The sequence below is a fragment of the Melanotaenia boesemani genome, chromosome 23, assembly GCF_017639745.1.
Source record: "Melanotaenia boesemani isolate fMelBoe1 chromosome 23, fMelBoe1.pri, whole genome shotgun sequence".
NCBI lineage: Eukaryota > Metazoa > Chordata > Actinopteri > Atheriniformes > Melanotaeniidae > Melanotaenia > Melanotaenia boesemani.
In genome coordinates, this window is record NC_055704.1 from 15,319,491 (window position 1) to 15,340,100 (window position 20,610).

General features: G+C 35.9%; 1 protein-coding gene across 5 annotated transcripts in view; it reads right to left on the reverse strand.

The window, feature by feature from the left end:
- The window catches only part of LOC121635132 (mucin-2-like), a 30,117-nt gene extending 10,874 nt beyond the window's left edge, over positions 1–19,243 (reverse strand). For all 5 annotated transcript variants that reach the window (XM_041978206.1, XM_041978207.1, XM_041978209.1 and 2 more), the window contains exons 1-21: positions 19,168–19,243; positions 18,149–18,193; positions 17,796–18,021; positions 17,312–17,441; positions 17,146–17,209; positions 14,445–14,530; positions 13,904–14,102; positions 13,604–13,729; positions 13,377–13,497; positions 7,828–7,963; positions 7,664–7,741; positions 7,497–7,566; positions 7,276–7,413; positions 6,068–6,217; positions 5,794–5,888; positions 5,582–5,714; positions 5,119–5,368; positions 1,462–1,502; positions 1,135–1,223; positions 648–802; positions 423–561 (exon numbers count right to left, since the gene is read on the reverse strand). In XM_041978206.1, coding sequence (XP_041834140.1) covers positions 423–561; positions 648–802; positions 1,135–1,223; positions 1,462–1,502; positions 5,119–5,368; positions 5,582–5,714; positions 5,794–5,888; positions 6,068–6,217; positions 7,276–7,413; positions 7,497–7,566; positions 7,664–7,741; positions 7,828–7,963; positions 13,377–13,497; positions 13,604–13,729; positions 13,904–14,102; positions 14,445–14,530; positions 17,146–17,209; positions 17,312–17,441; positions 17,796–18,021; positions 18,149–18,193; positions 19,168–19,216 — 2,520 coding nt within the window. In that variant the 5' untranslated portion in view covers positions 19,217–19,243. The remainder of the gene's footprint in view (positions 1–422; positions 562–647; positions 803–1,134; positions 1,224–1,461; positions 1,503–5,118; positions 5,369–5,581; positions 5,715–5,793; positions 5,889–6,067; positions 6,218–7,275; positions 7,414–7,496; positions 7,567–7,663; positions 7,742–7,827; positions 7,964–13,376; positions 13,498–13,603; positions 13,730–13,903; positions 14,103–14,444; positions 14,531–17,145; positions 17,210–17,311; positions 17,442–17,795; positions 18,022–18,148; positions 18,194–19,167) is intronic.
- Positions 19,244–20,610: the final 1,367 nt, after the last annotated feature.

Sequence of the window (20,610 nt, forward strand, 5' to 3'; positions counted from 1 at the left end):
ATATATATACAGTCATGGACAAAATTGTTGGTACCCTTCTTTTAATGAAAGAAAATCTCACAATGGTCACAGAAATAACTTGAATCTGACAAAAGTAATAATAAATAAAAACTCTATGAATTTAACCACTATAAGTCAGACATTGCTTTTCAACCATGCTTTAACAGAATTATTAAAAAAAACAAACAAAAAAACTCATGAAACAGGCCTGGAACAATACATACATATATATATATATATATATATATATATTTATATATATATATATATAATGTGTATACATACACACACACAAAGAACAGGATAACACCAGTAAAGTAACTTATTTATTTTGCCATATAAGTAATTTTTATTTAACTTCCACTCCTCCCCGATCTTCTACATACAGCCCTGCAGTGGCTCTGCACCCACATAGATCTCACCTCTACAAGCGTGTACTGACAGTGTCCATCAAAGCGATACCACTTAGAGTCAAAAGTCTGGTAATGGCCATTTCCATAAACTTGACATTTTCCAGGGCATGTCTTATTGTCACAATTCCACCGTCCCTGATTACATAAGCTGTAAAATGTGGTCATGGCACAGTTATCATGTATGGATGTATAGAACATCATAAATGAGCTGCTAAATGTCATTCAATGTATTACCATGTTTTACAGTTGGTTGTGACGTTCTGCCCTGCTTGGAAAACTTTGTCACTGTATACACATGTGCAGTTGTCTTTGAAAACACAGTTTCCATTGTGATCCTCATATTGGTCATGTGGGCAGAAACAACCAGTCTCACATGTCATATTTGAACCCTGGAAAAAAACACCAAAATTCTTTAGCTCAGGAAAATGATTATTATCATCATTAAAAAAATCATAAAAAGAAAAAAAATCACATTTAGTAAATGTAAAGTCAGACTTGCCAGAAGTGAGTTAATGTGAAGTGGAAATGATTGCTTTTAGCTATTATTAGCCACAACTCTCAAAGAAAAGAATAATTTTCCTGTATTATGACTAGATGTATTTTACTAGAAGTAATACATCAAAAATGAAATACTTTTTTTATATTATTGTTAATCTAAAATCATGTTAGTCCCTAACAGAGACATATGGACAATACAAGCCATGTATAGAAACATACCTACCAATGGTTTACTTAGACTGTCACAAGTTTTCTGAGTTGTGTTCATTGGGTATTCTGAGCAGTGAACACAAACCTTCCCATTTTTGCAACCTGGCACATTTCAGAAAGTTTTCCATTATTATTTTCATAAAGCATACATATTTTTTGACAGTTAATTGCTTTTAAAGCAGTCAGTGATAAGCAAATTGTTTTGTTAAACCACAGTTGGAAGGATTTTTTTTAAACAATTGCCGTTACTGATAGCATTTCCTGCACTTTTTAGCGCAAAAGTAGTTGATATAAAAAAGTGTAGTTCATAGTTATGTACGACAAATAATGGTCTATTTACCACAGTCCTTGGAGCAGCGCAGTTCTCCGTTCTCACAAACACTTTAAGATACAAAACATGGGTTACTATATAGCAAATCAAATAATTTTTTTTATAAAGCCATTTTCCTACCAAAGACAACACAAAGTGCTTTATATGGCAAAAACAATTTATACATATTAAATCAAACAAAATAAACAAGGTTTAAAACAACCAGCCAAACAAACAGAAAAAAACACATTCATTGTTATCTCTCTCACACACAATCACACAGACATCTACACACATGCACAAAGCAGTTAACCCCCACATTCTCCACAAGCATGAACTCCCTTATTTCTGTCTCTTAGAATAAAATAAATTAATTAACTAATGAATTAATGAAAAAAAATAATAATTAAAAGTAATAAATATATGACTTGATTCTGCTGTGAGGAAACAATGTCTTGGGGATCTGATCACACAAGCAGCCAGCCCACCCATGTCCACAGATGCCTGCCACCACAACCACCCAGACAAGGGTAGGCCAGAGTCCACACCACAGCCGTAGGGCTGCAGTGGAGGACTCAAAACCAAATGGTCAAGGGCAATCACCGTGCCAGTAACCCCCAGGCCGAGGAGGCAAAGCTCCCAGTGCAAAAGATGCCCATGAGGAAAACACTGGAGTGAAATAAATAAATGAATAAATGAATACACATAAAGGACTTCATGAAATAATGTGGTAAAACAAATAAATAAATAAATAAATAAAACAGAAGTTTTAAAGTAATAAAACAGAATGAAAGAAAATAGAATAAAATAGATTAAGATCAAACAAAATTAAGTTAAAAGCTAAGCTAAAAACATAGGTCTTGGGCCTCTTTTTAAAAACAGTGTCTGTAGCCCTGAGGCTCTCTGGCAGGCTGTTTCACAGACGAGGGCCGTAATAATGAAACGATGCCTCACCGTAGGTTTTGGTCCTTACTCTTGGAACAACTAAAAGTCGAGTATAAATTCTAATATATTGGTATATGTGTATTTTATTTATATTAAAGCTGTCAAAAATAACGTGTCTGCTCTAGTGGATCTCTGTTCATCTCTGTGCAACAGCTGCTTTCATCCTCTTCTGTCATGTTGTTCTGTGAATTAATGCCGCTGTCAGTAATCAGCTGATCTTGTTTTCTCTCTTGTTGTGAGCTGAGAAGGAGGTTCACTCATCACATATTTACCCCAAAGTATTGTTTTTGGCAGGACCTTCTCTAACACTGTAGCTGGCTGGCGGTAGACGGGGTTCATACTTCAGCTATGCAGGGGCAGCTCTAGAAAAGTTTTGATGGGGGGCCAGGCAGGAGCACTGACCAAAATGGGGTGGGGGGCGCACATATGAGACCTCTTTTTAGGTTGAACTGATTATTACAACTAAACTGATCATCCAAAGTAAAAAAAAGTGGAAAAAAAACTTGCAAAACAAACAGCCAATGATCTATTTTATCAACAACTGTTTACTTTGGGGGATGCTGCTGCACAAACCCTTATCCAGATCAGAGTTTTTTCATCAATGTTGGCTGTTTAACTTCAGTCATCATATCTGCTGATTTTAAGACAGATACTAGCACCATGAGACGGTTGGTGAGATGATCGATATATGAATTCTGAATTAAGATCTGGAACATGATAGAGATGATTTAGAACATGCAGAACAACATTACATGCTGCATTTACTAACCCTTGGACATCTCATGTTTACCCAAGGAAAAGTCAGTTATTGGTCAGCATTGGCTCTTTCTGTTGACACAGTACAGTAAAAACGGGCAAATTTCAGGCATATTCACGACTGTTGATTAATCCGATTAAAAATTTTAATCATTTGACAGCCCTAATACACACACACACACATAAACATATATATATACATATATATATATGTATATATATATATATATATTAGTGCTGGGCACGTTAACGCGTTAATCGAGCGTTAACGCAAAGCTTAATTAACGCAGCTCTTAATTAATGCCGTTAATTATATTATATATAATTATATTATTATAATAATCGCGCGTTTAAAAAAAAGAATTTTTTTTTTTCTGGCCGCTGGCTTTGATGACAGAAACATGGCATCCGTGTCTCTCTTCCCTGCTGCAGCGGTGCGTCTGACGTGATCAGGAGAGAGCGGGTTTATTAAAATAAAGAGATGTTTTCTGTCTGGAACAGGAAGAAGAAGAAAAAAGAATCGGACGTTTTTCTTTGTCAAAATACATGCAGATGGACAGAACATTGTAATATTTGGATGGAAAACTTTTTCATTACTATTTTTTTTTAATAAATGCGGTTTTAATTTATGCAAGACAGCAAAGGTAAGATATGCTTTCTGACTTTTACAAACGTGAAGCATAAATCGGGTCTTCTTCTGCCTCTGGTTCGGTGAATCTTGGTCATAGCGAGATGAAACTTCCAGCTGTGGAATCTGTGAGATGTGAGCTTTCAGTAGAGGAGCCTTTTTTTCTTGTTCTTGCCGTGGGGTGGACATGGGGAGACATCATTTGTGTTTACATATTTTTCGGACTTTGTGTAGCTGCTCTTTAAATAATTTGTTGTCTTAATTGTGTTTGTTGGTGATAGAAATGGTTTTGCTGAGCTGGTAGCTGAGATTCTGGACTTTCTGTGGATACCACACATGTTTATAGTTACATCTACAGACCTATCGCTACACCCGGAAATTAGATGTTAACTCCCGGTAGCAGAGGCTGAAAATTAAAGTTTAGAGAAATTATAGGTAAGAAATCTGGATAATGAAGCACTGAAGGTGCATGGATGGAAGTTATTGTGCATATTGTGAAAATTTCTGGCTCTTCACCATCTAGAAGCTGTGAGATTCTCATCCTGCTTTCTGTCTGTTCACCTGGTGCTGATATTCATCACATATTGTTCCTTCTGTGTTTAGAAGGAAGCAGCTTCACAGCTTTAAATTCATCCTGCTGACTTTTTACCTTTTAGTTAGTAAATCCTGAACATTTCATCCTTCTTTGTCATAGATATTTGATTTTATAAATATATATGAAGAAATATGTTATATGAAAATTGCTGCTAAACATGTTTATGTGTTTAGTGCAGGGGTCTGCAACCTTTCCAATCCAAAGAGCCATTTTTCCCTCAGCCAGCTAAATAAAACTACTTTAGAGACGCAAATGTTACGAGACTTTTTAAAAAGGCAATATATATATTTTTAGGATGTTTGTTATTTTTGAAGAACCACATTTTTATTTCTGTTTTTAGGTTTTAAAATAAATAAAAACATAAAAGCTTTATTTAAAAAAAGAGGATAGACAGACTTTCTGCTAAGGAATGTAGATATTTGTGGAAAATGATGTAAAAGAAAGAAAAAAAAAGTCCATGGTTTCCAACCTAATGACAAGAAAGATAGATTAAAAAAAAATATTTTAGCCACGTATTTAGAGGCATTGTGGAAGGTCCAGAGAGACACTTGCAGCTCCAGAGTTGCAGGTTGGAGACCCCTGATGTCGTGTTTGTAAACCAAAACTTATTGCATTTTCTTTTTATAGCTGTAGGCCTTTTTTTAAAGGAAAGAGACATTTTGCATGTAACGAGATTATATATATATATATATATATATATATATATATATATATATAAAAGCTATAAACCAAGATGAGTGTAGAAAATGTGCATGATACCTACCACTTTTGTCCATCAATTACAGTACTTCCTGAAGGCGTTGAACCACCATGGTGATAACACACACACATTGACCTTGGGCTGCACATATCTCCTTGGTTAAGGTGGGTCCCTTCAGGGCAGCCACAGCCCTCTATTGGAGCATCTTGTACCTGGCAGCGAGGGTCAGGGTCAGGGCCAGACAGGGAACGGCATGTATGGTTACAAGCCCGAAGGTCATAGAAGAACTCTTGGTTGTTTGGACATTTCAGAGCTTTGGGACAAAATGGTGATTCACGTTTAACAGAGTTCATTGATTTCATATCTTAATGTCATAACTTTTAAAAACTGTTAAATGCAGTAATTTACGTTTTTACCTATTATCATTTTGGACAGTGTTGTTAGTTCAGCAAATCAATACAGATGAAATAAAGACAAACCTTTGTGTATTTAATTCTATAATTATATTTGTTAAAGCCTAACTCACAACAATTGACAGCCTTCCTCCAGTCCCCAAGATCAACACCCAGATTGGCGCAGGCATTGGCGTAGTTTCCCAAAGCAATGCACACGCATTGCTGCAGATCATTGCCACTGATACAGGTTTTCTGGATGCAAGCCTAGAAATAGCAATCAATATATCAACTAACTCCTGGAAACATATTAAGAATTTAGTTTGGTGAGTAGAAAGGTTCTTACTGTGTGATATTGATCAGCTGGAATATAACCATAGCATTTAGCAAATATCCCGTTTGGGTTATTCAGCACAGAGCACTTTTCATCTGCAAATATTTCTGTAAAGTCACACATTTAGACAATATTAAATAAACATCAGGTAAAGTTTTGTAGTGAAGAGAGAAAAAGGAATGTACTATTGTCTGTACCATCTTTTCTGAACTTCTTATCTCAGATGTAAAAGAAAAAGAAAACCATACATTTACATCTTAGGTCATTTTAGATAAACATTTTGTACCATTGGCAGTGATCATGCAGGTAGAGGGTATATCTTCTGTACAGGTACCCACGCTCCAGGACTTAGCAAAAAGCTTAGCTGAGTTCTCAATGATGTTGCTGCTGGTTGTGAAGTCATCTGTGGTGTCATAATTGTTGTTGCCACAAAGACCTGAGAGACAACCAGACTATAATTACAAATCCAACTGAGTCATGCAGGAAGTCAAAAACAAACAAAACATAGCCAGTTTTACTGTCATGCTTGAAAAGAGGAACAGTGTTACAGTCCGTCATACTGTTACGTCCCCCCCGCTAGGGATCAGGGAAAATGCAGCAAAAAAATAAAGATCCAATATAAAAGGAAAACAATTCTTTTTTTCCTACACAAAATAAATCCAAAAATCACAGTCTCGGGAGCCTTAAAGATAACAGAAAAGATCCTATTGAAGAAAACCCGGAAATATCTACAGTTTCAATAAACCAACGAAAAGTGTCCTTTTTCAGGTATTAAATTTAAACAATAACCCAACAAAATCAACTCAAAATCAACCAGAAACCCTGGGAGTAATACAATAAGAAAACAAAAAAAACACACTGCTAATAAACTCAAGGCGTCTCTTTAACGAGAGTCAAATAGTCAAACAATTTAACATAAATGTTTATCAAAAGCAAAAAGTTCATCAAAAGCACAAATTTAACTGAGAGTCTTTTCACCACTTTACAAACAATCCAGAAAGCTCAGTATCCACAATTTCACCATCTAACAATTAAACCATCCAATTCAACACAATCTCAACCTCAGACCAAAGCCACCCTTGGCGCACTGGTGTTACCCAACCACACAGCCGCCCTGACAGGTTGTCTTTGTCTGGCTTTTATGGGTGAGTAGTCCATCTGGGCGGTCTTCCGGGGATGAGTGGGAGCGTTAGCGTCCAATCTGGACTTCGAAAGGAGGGAACCTGGAGTGAACACTGAACACCAGAAATATCATGCTGTATGCCCCAAAACCTAAATGACTAACATATCAGAGCTGGTCTTGGTCCAGAGCTGGTCTTTGTTTAGAGATGACTGCCCGGATTTGGGTAATGATAGAGGATGATGAAGGATGCAGTAGCCTTCCTGTACAGATCATCCTACTAAATCCTAAAGCAGAACTTGGAGGTCCTGATTACTTGTTTTGGGCCATTGTAAAAAGGTAAACAGTGTATATTTCTACTCTGAGTTCCAAACCTGAGATGACGCCATTGTGATTCGTAGGTGGTGTGATGTAAAGTTGGATTTCAGGAAACATTTGGACTTGCATCTTCATACCAAAGGATGTGTGGACTTGAACATACATCGAGGACTGCCAGAAAACCAGGGCATAATCTAACAATTAACAGACATTGGTAAGTTATTTTACAGAAAGCTTATCAAACTGTATAATAACCAGTCAATTTTCATAATCTTACCAGACCGATGAAGCTCAGTAATCTCCTGGTTTCCAAAAATAACCTTGTTGTCTTTAAATGTATAAACTTCCTGTAAACATACTGTATTAGTTTGTTTCTCTTGCACAACATTTGTTTGTTATGTTGTTGTATCCTGTTCAGTCAAGTGTTCAAGGTAAATATTTTACCTGAGAAAGTGCTAGTTTGACAGTTGCCAATGATGCTTCCTTTTTAGAATACTCAATTTCTATTGTCCATTCGAGACCCTGCATTCGAGACAGAAATTAGTTCAGTATAACAAACAAGGGACAGTGAGTTCATATTAAACAGTTGGGCTGTGGGAAAAAGTTACCTGTGAGGCCATGTATGTGCATTTACCAGGAACTGCAAATTGTTTGCCATCAAATGTTGTTACAAACTGTCCTTCAATGAGACACCTGGGAGGGCAGGAGTTTTGAGAGCAAAGCCATTTTCCCGCTTCACACGAACTGAGGACAGAGATTGAAACATGAATTTAAAACTTAAAGCTGGAATTTCTTCATCTTAGTCTCAAAGTTAAGTTCTCATTGCGGTGAATTTTAGTCAATATACTGTTTAGGTATTTCACTCAACACATTTAAAGCATGCCACACTGTTCATTGATAAATATGAATAAAAGAAAACAGTTTTGTTCCTTTTTCATTTCTACTGCCACACTATCCCTATGGACAGTAGAAATATAGTACATCAGAAAAAAAAACATTTGAAGTAAGGACTGCATTTAATTTTACAAAGGTCTTATCTATTGATATTAACTGTTTAAGATTTGCTTTACTTAGAAATGCTAAGAAATGTTACTGAAATTTATTAAGGAAGTCTAGTTTTGTACTGAACAAATGTAGGCACAGATATTAGTTGGAGGAATAAAATGCAATATTCTCTTTTGCTTTTTGAAAGTTTGTGGCCCTACATCGGATACATGTCCATTCTGTGTTGAAGCGACCTCAGTCTCAACGGTCATGTCACATGTCATTTGACTTTGACATCAAAGAAGTCAGACAAATATCACAATTCTGCTGTTTTACAGTATTGTCGCAGATCCACCCGGCAAATAAAGAAAGAAATGAACTTTTGTTTAATCTCCAGAACAAATTAAACAATTGGTGGATCTTTCTCCTTACAGACAGGACAATTTCCCTCTCTCTAGCAGAGGGGGGTCTGACTGTTAAACAGGACTCAGACATTTATGACATTGTTCCATCTCCATAGGTCACCAGGTCAAATCTGACTTGGGAGGAGTGGACATTTTGAATGTTAAGTTATATCACGGTCTGGAAAGTCTCTGAAATTAATCTTCTGCCCAACCACAAATCTGTCATGATGCATGACAAAGATCTAACGTTTATGGATCCCAGATGTGGGTTCGGAACAGGACCTGGAACCTCCTTCCATTTCAAACTTGTATTTTTCTTCAAGCTGATAAGCTTAAACCTCCCATTTAGGGTCAGCCTAATGGAAACAGACCATCTGAAAGCCACCAGAGTTGTTTACCTTAACATTGCAGGAAATAAATAAAAATATATATATATATATAATAAAATATTTAAGGTTTCTCTGGGTCTCACAGAAAAAAAAAGTCTTACTTTGTTTGAAGAAGAGAGGAAAAGATTCTGTTTTTATTATTTTAAAATGTTTATTTAGATATAAGGTATGAGCAACTAAACTTTAGTAGATGTGCATACAATCATCATTTTGTACTAGGTTTAATCTAAATCTTGATTAATTTGTGATCTGAAACTTTATTAACATGTGATTATCTTTTTAAGGTATAACCTTTATTCTATTTTTATTGTGCAAATGTTTTTTCAATGTGTCATTTATGGTTTAATAACATATCAGTTTAAGACTTTAATAACTTGGACAAAGAGATATTCACAAATGTTTAATCTGATACTCTTTCCAAAATTATCAGAAAGTTTAACACTGAACCAGCCCTTGTCTGAATGCTCATTGGTAGAAATGGTCTTCTGTGAAACCTTCTGTGGGGGCAGTCTCACATCAACTCTCTTGAAATTTAGAACAAGGAAATTTGTTGTTGCATAGAGTTTTGTAGAGAGTTTTCCACCAGAGTTCTTATTTGGAGTTTCTCCTGGAAGATGCACTTCGGGTCTTTTGGAGACATGATCTTTTTACAGAAGTCTCTTCATAGAGATGGAGATATGAGGCCAAAGTATTAAGTTGAAGTGATGTAAGCACATCACTAAATACTAAGTTTGGACCTGCATTCAAGATGCTTGATGGAGGAAATCCCTCTTTACAGGATTTTTTTTTTAGTTTATGCCGTTTTTCCAGTTTATGTTTTTTCCTTTTGGATCTTTAATATTGATTCTAAATTTTGATCTTTAATTTGGATACCTGGTTAACTCAGGCTGAAAAACGCATCAGAACCAATTTTACTGACTGATCTAAAGCTGGACTCTTTTGATTTTGCCATACCATCACAAACATTTCATTACTCCACCATCTGTGACACCACCGATGCAGCCGGGGAACGAGACCGCACCAGCAGAACTTCCTGATCCAAACCTTCGGAACAGCACATGACAAATCCTCTGATCTTCTTGGGAGTTGCCGGGATCCAAACCATCCTTAGCAACTTCCTAATGTGCCCAGGAGAGTCACCACAACGGTCGTAAGTTGGCTCGATCCAAACAGAACAGGGCGAGCCCTGACCGGATCAATTATCTGCTCGTCTGCCAAGGAATGGTTGGTGTGTCGTCCAGATTAGTGAATTGATTTAGTTTAGTTAAACTTCCAGCTTTAAACAGATAAGACCAGATCTTTCCTTTCGTTTTAGGATCCAGAAATCCTTTTTCAGTTTTCTTAAACATTAGTTTAATTAAGACCACATGTTAATTAACTTTTGTTTAATTTCTTGCACACACATTTTATTCATTTTGACACATTAAATGGCCTTGAAATAAGTTTCTGGTTTGAACATCATATTTGAATTTTACAGTGTTTCGTTCAAGTTTTTTTTTATTATTATTATTATTTTTATTTAAATCCTCTGTAAATATTTCCTTTGACATTTATAAATGATTAGACTGGTAATAAATATCTTATATTTATCCTAAACTGGTTTGGTGTATGAATGTTCTCCTTTGAATCGTGTTATGGGTCCCTTTGAATTAAGAATTCATGTTATTAGCATCCTGAGACTGATTGATTGATTGACTGATTTGATTTGACTAGCTTGAATTAATTAATTTGTTAAATTAATTAATTTAGTACTCTAATGGTTGTCCACACAGCCATTTGATTAGTGTTAAAGCTATTAATGTGGTGGTGCTCCCCGAGGTGTGACTAGTAATTCATAATTCTATGAAATTATTCAAATTTATATTTTTATTAAACTTTTTAAATGTTTAATGACACTAAATCACAACAGTATTTCTGTGTTGTTGTCTTTTCTTTGTTTTTCATTGTACATGAAAATGACGACAAAACAACAGCATCACTTTAAATATATGAACTAATTAATCAAAGTAATACAATGAATGGAGGGACGGGTGTATTTACAATCAGTGTGTTTGCTTGCAGGTCGGTTGCATTTATTGTTGGGTCAGGTCCAGATTTTTCTGGAAGATATCCATGGATCAGGTTTGGGGTTTGAAAGGGTTAATAAAATTGGACCTGAACTGCAAGACAAACTTGGCTGCAATGTCTGTACATAGCTTTGTACAGAAGTAGGAGACACTGCTCCACAGAAGGCCTTTGTTAACATCTGTACTCTGTCTCCTTCTTTCATTCATTAAGTGGGCATAATTTTATCGGTTCAGTGTGCAAGTACTTCCAAAATGATTAACAAACGTGACGCATCCATTACATCCGTAAATACTACGTGACATTGTGTTATCCTCTGCGCATGCAAGTCACTTCAGGGCCACATACTGTTCACACTACAGTGGGATGAAGATCGCATGTGAACGAACAATGCAAAATAATCAGATTTGAGCATTAAGACCTGCAGTGTGAACGTACACAGCTACTAGCTCAGCCAGCACTCACAACACATACAACAGAGGTAACCTAACTTTTTTTCTCCAAGATTCAAATATAAGTTCTAAACTACTACTCTCTTCATTTTCCATTAACTAACCATCAACTAAATCTGAAATAATTTTCAAGGACATTTATGATTCAGTCTGGGGTAGGTTTTGTTTTTAATAAGTTTCCCAAGAATCAAATTATTTTCCAGTAAAGACTAAATGAAATTTGTGAATATATGTAGAGAGTATAATGCACTTTAGTTCTTAACAACCCATTTTTGAGAATACAAGGATATTATGTGAAAAAAGAAAGGAATGGTACCCATTCTCATTCTCTGTCTTCAGATTTGTTTAAAGCCAATAATAAGGAACAGGAGCTGCTCGCTAATGGAGGCTTTTCTTTCATTTTTTCTGGATATCTCAAGGAACACAATGAGATGAGCTTGTTACCATTCATGTGTTCATAGGTTCATATGTGTAAATTTTGTATGATAAATCAAGTTTTTCTCTGTTGTGCAGGTGGCTATAAAACATGTTCTCAGAAAAAAAGAGGACTGTGCACAAAGGATAACTGTCAAAAGGTATTTTACATGATATGATTGTTTTTCTGATAATATCACATTTGCACCAGAAGAAATATTTCCTTTGGAAAGCGATAAGGTGTCTGTTGCAGTGTCTTTTGATATGTCCTCCTCTCCATGTCTCTGGACTCCACCTTTATCCCTTACCACTAACCCTTTCTCTCTGAGTGTTTGATTGAATATAGGAACCACATTATTCCCACCACAGTGTGGCAGCTAGGGGTTCTGATGGATGGGCTGTTACACAAGAAGTAACCATTCAGAACCACCAAGGGAATCCTTCATGACTATCCACTCATTCTTGCTGAGTTTTCAGATGGTAAGATATACATCTTTAGAGAGCACCATTATGATTATTTCATTATGACCTTTAAATTTATTCAAAACTACATATTTATTTTTGCACAGATTACAAGAACTTTATGATGGGATGTCTAATGAGGGACCAGGAGCTACAGCTCACACTAGAGAGCCTGAGGGATCTGAAGTGAATCATCTCCTTCAGAGATCAGTGGACTTTCAGAGTCAAACTTTCAGCTTGCAACAATTCTCAAGCTTCATGCGTTTTATACTTTTATTGTAAATCTCAGTAAGATTACTAAAAAACTTTGCAATAATCCACCACTCAGGTTTAGGAGTCATTTGAACTCTGCTATTCGCTGCTCTTTGCATTATTTGGGATGACCTGAGTCTCTTTAAGATTTTGTACTCAATTGCTTTCATCATTTTTTCCTTTGGCATACTGATTTTTGTGAAAAAGAGAAACAAGTAAACATTTTTACCTTTAATGGCTCCCTCTTTGACTTATAAGGCTCTTAGTGGGCAGGTACCTGTTTATCTGTCTGACCTCATGCAGCCTTATGTGCCCTCCAGATCACTCAGATCTTTTGATCACCTGCTTTTAGTTGTCCCACATGTAGGTGGTGGCGGCTCCTAACCTGTAGAACCAGCTGCCTCTACATGTAAGAGGCTCTAACTCTAACATTTTAATCATGTTAATACACAATTGTATTCTCTGCCTTTCAATTCAGTGTTAGAGTTATATACATTTTATTAATCTTTCTAAAAATATTTCTTTTTACTTTTACTTATTTTGTGCTAACACCTACTAACTTTTATGCAGCACCTTGCCCAACAGCAATAAACATGAACTTTGGTTCTCAGGTTTCAGCTTACAGCTTAACCTGGATTAAAACTTAAATAGTATATAAATCTTCCTTAAAGGTAAATTGGTTTTCACATTTTGTGCCTTTTATTAAAATTGGTAAAAAAAATAAAGTTCCACTCACCATGACTGACATTTGGTTTTACGTATTTCTCCGATTAAGTATTTCTTGCCACTGAAGAGGCATGGGCAGTTGGATTTATCCACACACTTAAAACCATCCGCAAGATCATTAAGTACCATACCTGCAACATAGTTTTGTTAGCCTTAGGTGATCAGGCTCATAAACGGATAAATAAACAGGCTTGCATATGCAGGAAAAGTTAAAGCTCTTAGTTTCACAGTCCTCACCCTCTGGGCAGACACAGGTGCTGATGATGTCCTGGTTGAAGAATGTGGGATTTGGGTTGGAGCAGCTAGGAACATAAGCATCACCCTGTTCTTTATAAACCAGGTCTCCCTGACACTTGGGTTCATCTACATTCACCCCACAGAAACAGAAAATCACAGCAAATTTAATCAGAATTAAGTATCAAAGCAAAAGAAAATTGTAAACTTATTAATGTAAAATGTGTCTGATGCATTCAACCCAAATTTTTTTTCCATTTTAATTTGGAGAATTTGAAAGTATTCTTGTTAACGACCACCCACCACAACTGGTTTTAGATCTCCAAGTTTTCAACGCATAACTGCTTTGGTCACACTTCGAGGTAATCTCTTTGAAGAAAGCACAGCCGATGTATTTGCTGCTTTCATAGCTGTAAATGTTGTTGTTACAGAGTTGTTGATATTGACTGGATATATCAGAAGTTTCCAGGCACTCTAACATGTCTGATATGAACTCACATACCTGCAAATATTAGCAGAGAAAACATCTTAACATGAAGCACTTGCATAAGATGTTAAAACTTAACTGAGGTCTGTTCACACCATATTCCATTCAAAATATATAAAAAATATATGCAGCTAAATAGACTTTCTCTTAAAACATCTTGAAATGTTAATTAATTTTGGATAGATAATTTATAACTTACACAATATCTTAAAAATTTTAAATAATAATAATATTAAGAAGAAAATCCGCCAGTACATATTTAATTTATACATATTTAAATATAGAGATATAAATTATCAAAATGATCATTGTGGTTATAAAATTTCAATTTAGTTAAAATTGCAACAGTCAACTTACTGAATTTTTATAATTATCAGAGACAGGATCTCTTGTCTGACACATGTCAGTAAACTTGCTCTCCTTGATCAACTCCTGCTCGGTAACTATTTTCATAAAAATGTACATTGTTAGAAAAATGTGATGAGATATGGAGAAAAAACATAAAAAACAGTTTTACTCTGACAGTTCTGACCTTGTAAGCTAGTGAGTGTATTAATTTGTCACCTTCACACAGGTTGCTGTATCCTGAGTGGGAGGTACTTTTCATTTGAGCACCTGAACTTGGTGCACCTGGGCTATAAAGGCTCAGCCTTCAGCGCAGTCTTTCTCTCGCTCGTCCTCCTGCATGCAGAGGCCCACTGTGGGGGTTTGTTCACCACACTGACTTGGATCCAGTTACTTCACCCATAAACCCATCCTTACACACTGAACACTCTTTAACTATATGCCATTATACTTTTGAATAAATCATATTTTGCTTATACTTTGCTTGTTTTTTTTTTTTGTTTTTTTACCAACTACCAGCATGAAACAATACTGTTTAAAATAGATAGTGTTGGGAGTTACGCGTTACAAAGTAACACGTTACTCCCAACACTGTCCATAATGCAATTTTTTTCAAGTAAATGTACTTGTGGATATCTGTACAGGATTTATGGAAATTAAAATAGTAAATGGTTGATGGTAAATGGACAGTAAATACCAGGGCATGCTAGGAATTCTGGGCCCCCAGAAAGTATATTCCCATGGGCCCCTCTACCCCAGGATTGTTGCCACTTTTCTACATCTGTGTATTATGATGTTTTTCAGTGTTCTTGATGTTGCCTGATGTAATGCACCCAATTTTTTTCTTTACAATGTAGTAGTAGTATTATTATGTAAATGATGTATTATTAGTTGGCTCATTTCTCTGATTGTAAACCACATTTTTACATCTCTGACTACAAATACATTTTAATGAACCATGCAACAAATAGACAGTGGGTATTTTTATTGTGAACAATCAAGCACTGATGTGAAAAAAACAACTTAAAGTGTCCCGTTTTTTTTCCCTCAAACGATTCCCTTCTCTGTCTGTAGGAGCTTTGCTTTGGGGACATGGGCCTGGCTCTGTCAACAACAAGGACAGCGACTTAAGTTGCGTTATATATAAATTTTGCCTATATTTTGCTATTGATTATGTAACTGAAATAGCTAATGGGTTGATTAATGTCTTAATTACCAATGGTACAGTAGTTCACTAATAAACCAAAGTCACTGGACTGCTGGAGATCAAGGTCTGCTGCTGGGTGGGACTCGGAAACAGACGAAGTGGCCACTTCTGATTCTGGAGCAGCAAATCATAAACGCTTATTGCTGCACTACATTTAGCTTTGTGAAAATTAAATGTTTTTCAATGTGTTTCACGGAAACTGATGAAGAACTAACCTAGTCTTGGAGTACACAAAATCTAAATAGGCTTCTCAGTACCATAGCTCTAGGCAGACACTTTCACTTTGCCATGTATGAAGAGGTCAATCTCTGTAAAATTACCCTCTGCATAAGACCTATGTCAAGAGCAGTTTAGTTTTAGTAAACACTCATGTAGGAGGGAAAAAGGCAAGAAGTATTTCGTGTTTTTTATTTAATATCGCTGTGAAAACAACCAAAAATATTTGACTACTTTATTATTATTATTATTATTATTATTATTATTATTATTATTATTATTATTATTATTATTATTTAGGCTATTTAAGTGTCCCACCAATAACAAAATTTTACAAGACTAGATTTGAACACATCATAATAATAGAGTAATTGACCTTCGCATAATGCTCACAATTACTGAGCAGAACTTGAATTCTTAGTGGTTACAGACAATGAATGAATGACCAAGAAATTGTTTCAGCCCTTTATAGTTTGACTCTCACCATTCTTGGAGAAGAAATGTGTAATATTTTGGCCCCCCTGCTCTGCTGCGCCTCCCTCTCAAATCCTTTCTGGTTTCCAGATTTGTGTTTTTCGGAAGGCATCATCTTATCCACCTAAAATGCGGGAGTTAGCTTGCACTCCACATTTCCCACGAGAAAGAAGGCATGGACCAGATCATTTTTGTGAGAAGAGGAGGTTATTGAAATGATTAAAACTGAAATATTGTGTGACTTTGTGGCTTTGTTTTAACTCAGATGCATTAGTACTAATATATATTAGTTTTATCTATGCATAATATTTTTTATTTTTTGTTCGAAATAAATTTGTTCATTCATTCATTCATTCATTCATTCATAATAATTTAACCATAGAGCCTGGGGTGTGTGTGGGCCCTAATGGGCTGTGGGCCATTAGAATTGTCATCACCTTTCCCCCCTATACAATGGTGCTAAATACAACTGAAAGTGGAGTTTCTCTTGTAGCATTTCTACTGCAGATTTACCCACAAATCTACTATAGCAGTCAAAGCCCAATAGACTTATCTGGTAAGAATTATCTTACATGACTTAGGGGAAATTAGGGGAAAAACTTCCACCTCTAAAAATGTGTAATGGATGTGAAAGAATAATTGTGTCTAGTAAGAATTTTGATTTAAAGGAATAATAAATTATAATAAAGGGAATATCTGACAGCACATAAGCCATAGCATTTGATTACATATTTAAACAGCTTGCCATAACGATGCTGTTTTCTCTGATGTTTCAATAATATTCATATAGCATACATTGTTATTTAGAGATCATACCCTCGATGCTGGATTTCCCACACAGTCCTATCATGTTAGAGCTCAGCTCCTGATCCAGTTCCACCTAAATCACAAATAAAAAACAAAAACATAAAGCGTTGTGCACTGTAACATATAGAGTAAATGCTTATGTGCATGTGTTTAGGCTCTCCTGCAGCCCTCTCACCCAGAGAGTGTCAATTCCTCCAGGTACATTGTGCCAGGTTATAGACAGAGGAAGCAGCGAGCTCCTCAGTCTGGTGTAGATGCCATATCCAAATATAAGTTGGTATTTGTGGTCGTATGGAAGGGAAATACTGCAGACAAAAGTAAACATACAGTTCAGGGGTGTCAGTGCATGCTGATCTGAAATCTCGTCACAACCTCATCTTTAATAAAAAAAAAAAAAAAAAAAAAAAAAAGAATAACTGATTAATGCTGGTCAAGCATTTTAGCCTGTAAGTCACCTTGAAGAGTGAAACTGCCTCCAGCAGTGCTCTCCTTGTATGTGCTTATTCAAATTAACCATATAGACAAATAATACAGTGTCAAAAGTGAAAGCTAGTAATCAACTAGTGGCATACAGCTGACTGTGTGTCTTGATTGTTTGATCTGATATTTTTGGACAAACAGCAGCTGCTGCATGATCTGCGTGGGAAATGAGACCAAACCTTTTCGTCTCCACCTGGATGCCCCCATCCTGCAGAACAGTCCTGACTTTGTTAATGATGATCTCGACTTGACTCAGCAAACCATCTTTTCCTCGCTGTATGGTGATGTCACATTCAACCTGGTTGTGGGTGAAGCGTGTGAGGGTGAATTTGCAGTCTGAGTGCACATAGAAAGCTGAACCTTTGAAGGGCTGGAAAACCCCGCTGCCAAATGTCCTGCAAGTGTCTGATCACAATGTGGAAAATATTTGAAAGGTCTTACATTTGAAGCAATCAATGCAATCAATTATTATGAGATCTATAAAAAAAAAAGACAAATAACCTGTCAGATTCCAGCACTGACTTATACTCACATTTCTGAGGATCTCCTATTGCCACAGATTCACCTCTCACAAACACTGTGTGGAAGAGACGTTATAGATGACTTAGTGTAATAATATAAACTCATTAGATATACTGTGCAAATCCACCCTTAAGTCATCTTCAGGAATAATTCACTTAAGATGCTGTTGCCTTGTCTTCTATTTTCTGTGTTGAGATGTGGGCTCTGAAGAGAATTCATCACTCAATAAATCCTGTTGCAGATTTTCAGTACAGTTTGGTGTAATTGGGCATACCTCAGCTTTTTCTTGCAGTATTTTTTTCCTTAAGAATGGCTTCTTAGCCACCCTGACATGGAGACCATTTCTGATGAGGTTTCAGTGAACAGTCGATGGAACAAATAAAGATCAAGATGCAACTTTCATACTTTACTTTTTTTGTATTTCTTAAGCACATCACTCTGAGATACTGTTCATCTGCTGTAGATAATTTTTTAACACCTGACACTTTTTATTTGTCTTTTACTTGTTCAGAGTCCTCAGCTGTTTTAAGGACATGTGCATACCATGCTGGCAAAATATCAGCTTTTCAACTAAAATTCTTTGGGAATCATCTTGTAATGCCTCAAATAATATTTATGTCTGTCAAACTGTGTTAACTTTGACATTTTTCAGATGCAGCTAAAGAAATGGTGCGAAGTAGAAACAAAAGACTGTGTAATACAGCCAATGTCTAAAGAAAAACTGTAAAGGTATTCAGAAAGCTTGTAAAAGTGTTGCACAAGACACCCAGATTAATATACAGTCAGTTTTGTGGAAGTAAAAAATAGAGAAATGAAAGGGTTGGCTCAGTACTTTTACACAGCACTATTACTGTGGATCAGTAGTGTGACGGTTTCATTGTATTATTAAATGCTTTTGAGTAAAAACCTGAACAATCTCAGCATAATAACTAGAGAAAAAAATAATAATTAAAGAAGAAAAAATTATTTTATGCTACACATACACAAACAACTCACATTAGAAGGCATTAATAAAAAGCTGTGAATTACCTGAGACAAGGGAAAAGCAGATGGCAAGCATCCATCGTTGGGCGGTCATGCTGCTTGATGCTCCCTTGCTCCAGGAAAGCAGAAACAACATCAGTAGAGGAAATAGTACGACATCCCACCACAGGGCTTTTATAAGCAGTATGTGTACACAGTACCTGTAACACTACCCCTTCATGCAGATGTGTGCATTCATCCACGCATTTGATGTTGATTCCTGGAATTCTTTCCAGGAAACACTGAAATAATCCCACATCATGTGATCATTTCAATGAACTTTGTCATGACAATTTGACATTACTAAAGTCAACATACCTTTTAGTGTTTTAATGCAGGAGCATCTTTATCTGTTTCAACAAATGCAGACGTGAATATTTTTAACATGGCAACATCAACTCTTGTAGGATGAACATGATAGTGCTTTAGCATTAGGACACAAACAAAAAAAAGTGTTTTGATCATTAAGATTATATTTGAATATAATGTGCAGGAAGTGAAAAATATAACAATGGATAATGACTCACTGGTAAACATTAACGACAACCTCCCAGAGTAAATAATACTTCATCTATGATATTAATCAGGAGTGTAAGACAACACAGGATACATTGCAACATCCTGAGTGGGCATGTTAGGGAAGTTTCAGGTTTGTAGCCATGATGCTTATTGACTCTGCAAGGTTTCAAATTAAATGACCACTTCAGGTCATTTCTACTCAATTTGTGAAAAGCAAAATATGGCAAAAGGAAAAGTTTATCAATACAGCCTACCACTTTCAAATCAGTAAAAGCACCAACTGAGTTAATGAAGTGGTTTCATCACCTTGGAGTCTTATATTTTAAATGAATGAATATAACTTTTCCTCATTATGATATCCTATAACAATTCATTTTTTGGTAAGAACAGTACCGGGGAACCCTGGTTATCCAGGGCTGAAGTCCTTTTTTCCATGTTTCTGATTAAGATCAAATGGATTTAACAGGCTACCAAGTTCTGCACAGTGACTCATCCATTTGAAATCAGGTGTTTTGTAACAGGGAAATATGGAAAAACTTGCAGAACGAGGGCCAAGGTTCCCCACCACTGTAAACTGTGAGCATGACCTGACTACAATATTTTTTTATTCTACTTTTGTTTCTATAAGTGGGCAGTGTTGCAAGGTGAAGAAGCACTTTTACACTTACTCCAACTTGCTGTTTGTGTTAATGTGCATGGTCCGTGTACATTCAGGTAATTCGTTTTGTTGTTTTAAATAAAAGTCAGAGAAACAAAAGTACTGTTGCTTTTCTGTTCCTTCATTTAAAACAAAAAACTGAAGAAACAAAACAATTTTACTTTCCCATTCCCAGAATCCAAAGACAAAAAACAAGAAAAACCAAATTAAAAACAGTTTTTTGGATTTTGGCAATTCCTTTTAAAAAAAATGTAACTTCAGAATTGAAAGAT